This window comes from Acanthisitta chloris, unplaced genomic scaffold (assembly GCF_000695815.1).
Source record: "Acanthisitta chloris isolate BGI_N310 unplaced genomic scaffold, ASM69581v1 scaffold5481, whole genome shotgun sequence".
NCBI lineage: Eukaryota > Metazoa > Chordata > Aves > Passeriformes > Acanthisittidae > Acanthisitta > Acanthisitta chloris.
Window position 1 is genome coordinate 5,803 of NW_008655377.1, and position 10,947 is coordinate 16,749.

General features: G+C 41.2%; 1 protein-coding gene across 1 annotated transcript in view; it reads right to left on the reverse strand.

Annotated features, from left to right (window-relative positions):
• Positions 1–10,854: 10,854 nt before the first annotated feature.
• IPO11 (importin 11) overlaps positions 10,855–10,947 on the reverse strand; it is a 69,903-nt gene continuing 69,810 nt past the window's right edge. The window contains 1 exon segment of the mRNA XM_009083871.1: positions 10,855–10,944. Within this exon segment, the coding sequence (XP_009082119.1) occupies positions 10,855–10,944 (90 nt within the window).

Below are 10,947 nucleotides of genomic sequence, written 5' to 3' on the forward strand. Positions count from 1 at the left end.
AGATGCTGGGAGCAACAAAAATTCCTCTGGGAGTGATGGAAATGGCTAGGGGTCTGCTGGAAGGGGTTTGTGCATGTCAGCCTAAAGACTTAGTATTACAATGAAACCTAGAAAAGTGCTTGAAACAAAAGATGATCCCAAACAGAGCTGGGCAAACTACAAATGAAAGCACCACACTTCGTGTTATCTAGATCACTGCAGCCTTTCCACCTCTACCAGTGCAGGTCAATTGTGGACAAATTAGATCCCTCGAGGTGCTTACAGCTGGGCTTTAGTGTTACTGAGACACCATCGAGACATACAGGCTTCAGATTAAGAAGGCAGCAGGTATAAAACCACTCTACTTGTCACGCTGTTTATTAGACTTGGTCTGACAATATTTACTAGCCCAAATATGAAGTAATTTGAGCATGATCTATAAATTACAGGCTAAATCAGACAGCTAAGCATGACTGCTGCATCAGTGCTATGAGGGCCATAACCAACAGCCCCTGTTTGAACCTACCCATGCAGATCCCAACATGGTGTTTATGGCCACCTTTCGTGTCCTGGGAATAGTAGATGCAATAGCACAAGGATATCTGTAGCAAAGCCAGCTCTGGTGCAACAAAGATTTTGGCTCAGCATGGACTTTGCTAGTGCTGATTTGGTTCTTGCAGAGTCTGTTCCCCTGAGCCAGGTTCTGGGTAAACAAAGCAGCAGACATGTCCAGCACTGATGCAGAGAACCTCAGGTATCAAGTCCTGGAAACACAGCACACTAGGCAGCTATGCAAAAGGAATGATAGTGCCCTAAAATGCTGCTAAAGCTCCACAACTGATATATCTGCACCTTTTTCACTATGTTCACTGGTACTGACATTAGCCATGCATTAAACTACAACTATTCTGCTGTATGAAGGCCCTGAACAACTCATTGGAGAAAAACCCAAATCTTCCCATCCCTTACCCCAAGCACACAGAGTTTGTCTGTTCCTGACCTGTGCTTTGTAATTTCACACCATAAAAGACTGGAGAGGAATGGATGCCCTGGGTTATGTATCATTTGCCTCCACTACAGTTCTTAACAATTTGTTACAGTGAGAGTGTCTGTTAGCTTATTATTGTCACAGCCTTTTCTCTTTAAATTGTGTCTCTAGAGCCTCAACTAAAATCTATCCTACTTAGGGCACTACGGGTTGTATTAGTTACTTTATCCAAATTTACTACAAAATGAAGATGAGTTAGAACTTCAATTTAACCTGAAGCTGCACACAAAGTGCCTTGTACATGCCTGGACTTAGGATTGCTTAGGATTTTATTGCTGCCAGATTTTATTGACTTTGAAGTGCTGACATAACTGTGGGCAATGAGAAATAACATAGATTTCAATATAATTTCTACTGAAAGAAGTGTTAAAGTAACTTTGAGTGAATTTACTACTTGTTATACTGACAACTCCAGAGATTAGATCACACAAAAATCCCCACTCTCTGAAGGGGAGTCAAATACCCTCCTGGGCTTTGGGTGGCTGGGTTTTTTCTCAATCAAACCCATACTTCAAAGCCACATTTTTCACTGGTGATGCCAATAGTAAGGCTTCACACCTGCATTTGGGTCATGCAAAGATGATCAAGAACAACTGTGTTACTGTCACTTGTTGACTTACCACTGAATTGCTGCTGTTGATCTCTGAAGCTTCAGTGCTATGCACCTTTAGTGTGAGTTCATGGTGGTTTAAGGAAACGCATTGTGCTTCCTATTTAAACTGGGAAGATAATATACACCAGCAGCATATCTAACTCTGCCAGATCATAACTTGATGTGTCATGATTTCCACTGCTACTCTAAGAACATGACTGTAAGCATCTAATAGCTTCTGTCTCCCAGACAGGAGAAGTTCCAAGCAGATGCAACTTGAAGGGCTTAACCTCACTGGGAAAGCTCTGAAAAATACAATAATCTTGGTAACAGGCACAGAAACACAGGTGAGTGCTTGTGCACATACTAATGTGTATTGAACAGAACACTATTACACTGACACTGTTGCCTGTGCTTTTCTTGTTTTCTATAATTTTGTATTTATCATTTTCATAGTTTATCGTAGAATCATCAAGGTTGGAAGAGACCTCTGAGATCATCGAGTCCAGCCATTAACCTGTCACTCCACTTTAAGCCCTAAACCTTAAACCATATCTTCCAGCACTAGATCCAGACACCTTAGACACTTCTATGGATGGTTATCATTTATTACCATACTTCTAGGGATAGTTTGTTATCATTCACTTCTTGTCTCTGTTCCCATATCAACTCTCATCACCTTTCTCTTTCTTCTTCTTTTCCACTATATTTTTCCTCCTGAACACACTTTTTCTATCCTCTTTCTCCCTAAGGCAGTCCATTTCACTTCAACTCCTGCCAGGGGCATCTTGTACTCACCTGCTTTCTGTAAGTAGGCAGTTGAAATTGGCCTACCCTGAGCTGTGCAGAGAAACCACACAGCAGAGAACATAACCTGGTTGTGGTGAAACTCTGCTGAGGAGTCACTGGCAGTAACGTGCAATTCAGACATAATTAATCTGCATTAGTGACACTGTGAGGTCCAAGTTATCATCCCAGTCTCCAGGCCAGAGAGAACTTGTTTAAAAATACAGTAAATACAAAGGTGCACTTGGAATCTTGCAAATACAGAATCATAGAAAGGCTTGGATTGGAAGAGATCTTAAAGATCACCTAGTTCAACTCCCCTGCTGTGAGCCAGGTTGCTCAGAGTCCCATCCAGCCTGTCCTTGAACACCTCCGGGGGTGGAGCATCCACAACTTCTCTGCACATATGAGATGCCTCCAGACTAAAAAACAGATTTGGGGGCATCTGTCTCCAATTGTGCAAGTTCACCTGAGAAAACAGGACAAAATGATTCTGTCTTTCAGTCTTCAACCTCAGGGCAGATTTTGTAAGCAAATACACATGACAAGATCAAATCATTCTCTCCACAATTAATTTTCCAGCTGTACACCTCAGGGCAGAAAGTCTTTTCCAATTCTGACTCTCCTCAAGTTAGAAGTTCTCCTTTTACAAGAAATCAAAAGAAAATAGCACTTTGCTTTTCCTGAAGAGGTCCTCAGCTCCTTTTGGTCTTCCTCCTGAAATAACCTCTTTGTCAAGGTTCAGCTATTTCTACTTCCTCATGCCAGAATACCTGTAAGACCCATATAGGCTGTGGAAATCTATATCCTCTTCTTCCTATGAGTCCATCCAGTCTCCATACCCAAACACTGACCAGTTCTGTGCTCTAACCTGCGAACAATCCTGTTTCCTGTCCACACCAAGAAACATTAAGATCCACTGAGTCTCACCATTTCACCTTCCTTAGAGGGAGAATTTTCCCAGCCCATCATTCCCTCTGCAGTTTTCCCCCTAGAACCTCTCCACAGACTCTCAAATCTGAAGGGATCTTGGCAGTGTGTAGAAATACCTGACAAGAGAAATTAAGAAGGGGGAGCCAGATCCTCTCAGTGATGCTCACTGACAGCACAAGAGGCAGTGGACACAAATTCAACACATAAAATTTCATCTGAACACAAGAAAATACCTTTTTTTTTCATGTGAGGGTGGTCACAGGCCACCCAGAGAGGCTCTGCAGCCTTCATGTATGGTGGTACTCAAAAACCAACGAGACATGGTTCAGGCCAACCTGCTGCAGCTGATCCTACTGGAGCAAGCGGGTAGACTAGATGATCTCAAGAGGTTCCTTTCAGCCAGAATGATTCTGTGAAATCTCATTTCCAGCTGCATGAGCTTGTTCAAATGCTCTCTCTCTCTCTCAACAGCTGGACTCTCTAGATTTCCATTTCACCAGCCCCAAGGAAAACATGACACACAAGAGCTGACTCTGAACCATCTGTTACAAAGCTGATAAGCATTTCCCAGCGCTAGACCTTCATCTGCCTTTGTGTTCTACTCCACCCTGCTCAGTTATGTTCCTTGCCATTCCTATTTCACTGGCAATTTTTTTCCAGTCCACTATTCATCAATGCTCCAACCCCATTAATAAAGTTTGGTAAGATTCAGTCCTAATACAAAACCTTTGTGGAATCTCGTGATTAACCTTTTGCTAGATTGAAAACTACTTATTTACCTTTGTGATTTCTGTCTCTGTTATTTAGATGTTAGAATTTTATCTCTGACTGCACCACCACTCAGCCTCTGTGCCACAGTTTTCTGAAGGACCAGCTCCTCTCACTCAGCCATGCGTTTGACAATCTGCTTGCAGAACCTCAGGAAAGAGGCTGAAATAAACTTGTTTATTTCTGCACAAGTATTTCAGGAGGTGGAGGAGGAAAAGGAACTTCTGCAGAGCAGAACAATTCTGCTTGCAGGTCTCTGCAATGTATACTCAAAAGTGAGACAATAATACATCAAAATGCTTCAGCAAATGAGTATGGCTAGCAGCAAAAACCTAGATGAGGACTCTTGGGATCCGGGTTCTATCCACACATGATGCATTACAGTATAGTTGAATAAAGTGCATAAACAAATATCTTTGAAGCCAGATAAGAGGATATAAGACTCTTGCTGCTTCTTACACCCAAAGCTGTTGGATTAATCAATCTCCTGAATATTTCATCCCTGACCAGAGTGCTCAGTGGTCTGCATGCAAGGGTTTCATTTATGTATTTAAGAACTGAAAAACACAAGGGCTAGTGAACCAGCAGGCACTTGCTACAGATGTAGTAAACCAAAAAGCAACTCCTGGTGCTATAGACTGTGGGAAAATGCAGGGCAGAGCATTTCAGAGGCTGAACAAGATAAAAACATTTTGCTGCATGTCATTTATGCCTGTAAACTTCCTTGTATACCTGCCTGATGTTTAAAGTCGGGTTGGTGAAGCATCAGGGTGAAGGTGATGTTTTTAGGTCTCTAATGTTTCCCTTGCAAGCTCAGCTAATGAGTGAGGAGTCATTTTCACAATTCAGATGCATGAGAACTTTTACTTTTCTTCAGTATCCTGTAAAAATATCTGCAAGATATCTTTGCCAATTTAGTTAAAAAAGAAAGAAAATAAAATGATAACTACAATAAATAGAATATTTCCCATAAAAATAAAGAGTACTTGGTTTAAACTACTCGAAGCAACTTCAGAAATGACTCACGCTGTATTTTTGAAACACTGCCATGCAGGAAAATAAGCACTTTATCATTTCCCTGCTCAGAATTTACCTATCAGCAATTTCAGTTTTTTCAAGTTGGTAAGTTAATGGGTGAAGTTTAACTATGCTATATGACTGATTCAGTTGGATTCCTGAATAACTTATGAAAAATACTAAAGTGTGAAGGACAACCTCCAACCACCAGACAGGCCTCACAGCATTCTGTTACTTTCCCTGATCAACACCAAGGATTTTGCTGGTGCAAGTATTGGAAAAGCAAATGTAACTTCTGGGTTAAAATATTGCTTAATTTAAACATTTTTTCATCTATTTTTAAATGCTGCTTTAATAATCTTTCTTGCCAGGGAGCAGTCAAAATTCCAGTGGGAAGAGATGACAACCTGCAATCACAGTCAACATGACTAATTTTTTGTCATTGTTTTAAACACTGTGTCTCTTTATTAAAACTACACACCATTATAGAATTGGATAAGCTTTCCAGAGGTTAATAAATGCAGAAACTGAAAACTAGTTTCTTACCACCTGAAATAATATGGAAGTTCAGCAAATTATTTTACCTAATAATATTTATTGTGAATGGTCTAGTCTTTGCACAGGTTTAGAAGTGACAGCTTGACTTCAAAACTGGCTGGTATTTTATTAAAAGCAGGTTAAGAAATCTAAAGAGATAAATACAGCATTAAACCTTAGGTCAAGTAAAATATGTTTTGTCAACCCACCATCTTCCCGTCTTCAGAAAGGCAATGAAAAACTCAACTACTTGCACAGCTCCAGCCCAGGTGAGATGCTTTGCCACCTGCCAATGTCCACTGCTGACTTCAGAAACGACACATACCTCGATGTGGGATGCGATTTTATTCTGCATAACCAACTTGTAACAGGCATGCTCTAGTTACATTTATGTATTGCTGGAGGAATTTGCTAGTTTGCAGCAAATTCTCTTTTACACCTTTTCACTTCATTTTAGACCAAACCTGATCAATCATTCTGTGGAAACTTGAAAGCTAAGTCCTTCATGATCAGTATTTCAAAGCCTTCAGTATATACTGGTCAGTGCAGTAGTATACACTCAATCTAACAAAATGCTGCCTAGCCAGTGTGCAGAACAGAGGATGTAACATTTCTAATCACTCCTTATGAATACCCAATAAAAATTTAAAGGGGGTTGGATCCACTTACTTTGATTTCATTTTCCCCAGCATCAGCAAAATGTGGAATGAACAAGCTATTGTACCTTACAAAATGTTTCTACAGAAGTAGTCAAATCTGATTACCTGATGATTAGTCATCATTATTAATCATAGCTAGTACAATAATACAGAGGCTGTGAACATTTTAAAATCAGTAATCATTTCTTTTTTTGAAGCAGCAGTGTTGAAGCAAGACAAGTAAATGAGTTTGGAAAGCCTTCAGAATGTGTACCTTAATTACAAAGGTGCTGCTTTTGCTAAATTAAGATGTGGCATGTTCAGCAGTTTAAACAAAACTGCAATTTAGGAGCATTACTAGAGTTTGGAACTTAATACAAACTAAGAAAAAAAGTCAAGCAAACTAAACGTCATAGGATGATATTGACTGTATATCTGGTATCTGTGTTAATATTATCTAAAGAAGTGATTTTATCATTGCTGAACCATCAGAGAAATGAGCCCATCTGTTACAATTTGCAGTTACAAGCTGAGGTTCTGCCTAGGATGTCAGCTGTCACTCCTGGTACCCTGGGAGAAGATGCCTGAACACCTGTTGGGACCAACAGGAGCTGAGCTTCCCTCCTGCAAATCCTCTGAGGCTTAGAATCATGGAATCATAGAATGGCTTGGGTTGGAAGAGACCTTACAGGCCATCTAGTTCCAACCCCTCTGCCATGGGTAAGGAAACCTTCTACTAGACCAGGGTGCTCAGAGACCCATCTGAAATGGTCTCAGTAATTTAGGATAAATATGCTGGTAAAAGGAGATGGGTTATTTACCTCTGAGAAGACCCTGAGAAGAAAGAATCAATGGCTGTGTGGTGTCTGCTTCCCTGGAATTGAGGAACCCCTTCTCAGTCAAGGCACAGTGGGCAGATCACCTTCTGCCAATCTGTCACTGATGCTGCAGCATCTACAGGCACCCACTGCACTGTGCACTCCCGCTGCACACTCAGGAACCACCACGAAGGCTGAGGTTTTCAGCAAACAGCCTGGCCCTGGACTTGCTTGTAAATGACACAAAACCCTCCATCACTTCACTGAAGGGAAGCTGGGAGGCCACAGCCTCCTTCCTGGCGAGGCAGGGAGCACTGTGAAAGCCCAAGTCTACTGCCCTGACCACAGGTGATTGAACCTGACAGCATTCATAGAAGTAAAGTTATTCCAGTTGTATTTTGAGACAAACACCTGAACTATCTAATAAGTTACAGCATGGATAAATTTGCTTTCTCAAGCTGAAAACAATTTAACAGATTGCAATGAGATCACATGGGTTTATTAACTCTTCATGGCCATCACTGATTCACCAAATTAACTTTTCAAAGAGGGAATCTGCAGAATTACTCCTCTTGTTTAATTCTTATCAGAGATAGAAAAAGGTTGTTGTCATCTTAGTCACTGCCTCTTCTGAAAGATAAACTGATAACATCTGTAAGCCTTGGGACTTTAATTGTGCTGTAGGAAAAAAAATAAAATCCAATTTTAATTACTTTTTCTCTTGAAAATCAAAGCTTAAAGGGCAATAGAATCAAAGATCCTTCCTCAAGAGGATTTCAGAAACTATATTTTACTGCTTTGGTCTCAGGCATTTTGTTGTATTTCATTTCCCATCTTCCTCTAGAGACTAAAGTTAGAAATTTCAAAAACAACATCTAAAAGGGCTATAGATTGATGTAGTCCTAATCCACAATCTTTCAATGAAAATTTAATCTTTTACATAAGGATTTAATATATAAGGATAGTATATAAGAATCTTTCTGCTATTTCAAGCTGAAATGTCCCCACTTTGAGTACTAAATTGCTGCTGAGTGCAGATGGGCACAGTGTGCTCATTGACAATGGTTGTCATATCAACAGTTATGATGATGCTGGTCGCTTTCTTTTGTAGTCCAAGCCTTGGAGAAAAATCTTCCACGATGTAAAGCTAAACACCTAGTGCCAAATTTGGCTTGTTCCCTAATGCATATGCAAATGAACAAATGCAGTTATTCAGAGATATTACTCAGAAAGTTAATGACAATGTCACTGTACTGTTATTAGCCAAATAAGTATGTCCATCATTCCTGACAGGGTCTCTGCCAACATTAGTTAGCATGCACTAAGGTAAACTGGAGTTAACACTCCACCATGTGAGGTAACGAGGGCTTGAGTGTCTGAGAGAGTGACACAGGCAGGCAGGTGCACACAGCTGTGCCAACAGCTCAGACCTGGCTGCAGGATACTGCACAGGGAGCTTGGTGGCTTGGCCACACAGCAGAGATCAGCCTTTAGGCCTGGACTACAGTAGGTAGGTCCTGCCCCCCCCTAAAACATCAAGGAGCACCATTTGGCACTGCACAAGTGATTTTACCAAACGGTGATAGAAAATTATTGCTTCCTGACCTGAGGCTTTTCTGTGCCCCACACAGTCATAGAATCACAGAACTTTAGGGATTGGAATGGACCTTACAGATCATCTAGGCCCAACCCCCTGCCCTGGGCAGGGACACCTCCTCACTAGACCAGGTTGCTCAAGGCTTCATCCACCCTGGCTTTGGACACTGCCAGGCTGGGGCAGCCACTGCTTCCCTGGGCAACCTGTGCCAGTGTCTCACCAGCCTCACAGGAAAAAACTTCTTCCTAATATCTAGCCTAAATTTCCCCTCCTTCAATTGGAACCCATTATCCCTTGTCCTATCACTGCGGTTCCTGACAGAGTGTCCCTCTGTGACTCCCCTGTACACTCCCTTCAGGAGTGTAGGCTGCTATCAGGTCTCCACACAACCTCTTCTGCAGGCTGAACAGCCCCAGATTCCTCAGCCTGTCAGTCATGAATCATCCCTTAGGTGAAGCAAAGTTCACTTCAGGTTTGAAGGTGGAAGATCAGTACTTAAAAGGAAAAATCTCAAAAGGAAAACAAGCCTTCTCTTCCCCCTCCCACCCACAAGGCGCAGAAGACAAAGGCACATACAAAGGAGCATCTTTACTCTGCCATTTCTGAAGCTGTCCAGGCAAGTCATAAGTAATCAAAAGTAAGCTTCATGTTTGCAATTATTTCCACTGTGACCATTTGAGCATACACTTTTTAGTAGCAGTTCTGAAGTATCCTGATGAGATGCCCTTGATTAAAAAACTACAAAGTGTTGAGATACTGAAAGTGGCAATTTTAAGTGTCCAGGTGCAGCCATGAATTAATTTGAATTCATTGCTATCTACCTCCAGTGATTTTCTCTTGTGTTATGACAGCCTAAAGTGAAATAGAAGGAACTTAAGAAAGAGAGATTTCTTCGTAACAGAAATAAAGAAATTGGTGATAAAAATGGAAACCCACACCTTCAGACAGAGATACACATTGATGTTCTCTAACAACTCTTCAACTACCATTTATGTGCTACAATTTAAGTTTTTTTTCCTATTTAAATGTGAATTATCTTTGTCTTATGAAGAAATATTTCTGCTCACAGTCTTACTGCTTTCCTAGAATCATAGAATCATAGAATTTTAAGGGGTTGGAACAGACCTTACAGATTATCTAGTCCCAACCCTCTGCCCTGGGCAGAGACACCTCCTCACTAGACCAGGTTGCTCAAGGCCTCATCCAGCCTGGCCTTGAACACTGCCAGGGCTGGGGCAGCCACAGCCTCCCTGGGCAACCTGTGCCAGTGTCTCACCACCCTCACAGGGAAAAAGTTTTTTCCTGGTATCTAATTTCCCTTCTTTCAGTTTATCCCCATTACTCCTTGTCCTATCATTGCAGTTCCTAACAAAGAGTCCTTCTTCAGCTTCCCTGTAGCCCCTTCAGATGTTGAAAAGTTGCTATGAGGTCCCCATACAACCTTCTCTTCTCCAGGCTGAACAGCTGCAACGTCCTCAGCCTGTGTTCGTAGGGGAGATGCTCCAGTCCTCTTGTCAACTTTGTGGCCTCCTCTGGACTTGGTTCAACAGTTCCATGTCCTTCTTGGTGTTGGGAACACTAGAATTGTATGCAGTATTCCAGGTGAGGTCCGATGACAGCAGAGTAGAGGAACTAACTCTAGTCTCTTCTAACTCTTTCTGCTTGTATGGTTAACATACAGTCAAGAAAGAGCAACAGGAAGGGAAGAAAGCTACAGGTATACAATGTGGAAAGATGCAGCTCCTGATACTGAATTTTACTGCTGGATTATACTCAATTATACTGCTGAATTAACAGAGGCTTCCAATTAATATACATTAGTAAATTCCTTCGGACCCCTTACTTTATGACATAGCTTTGTGAACCAAAAAAGCCAGTAATGGTACCAAAAAACAGTACTACCTAGGACAGCATGTACCATGTTCGGAATCATGGAAATGTTATTTAAATGATAAAACCCTTTGTATACTATGAAAAAAAAAACCAAGAAAGAGCACAGTTTCAAAGCATCTGCAGAAATTAATTTTTATTTTTCCCCTTTCACCAGGCTCTTTCCATACAAGATGGAAGGCCCGAATTATTTCCTATGTTTTGAAAGAAAACTTGGACATAAAAAAAAGAAATCTTATTTTTCTGCTTATTTAGAAGCCTTGTAAAAATTCCTGTAGCTGGGCAACTATTTCTGTATCCACGGTTTCCATAAGGGCCTGAAAACCTTTTTCTCCCAGCAATTC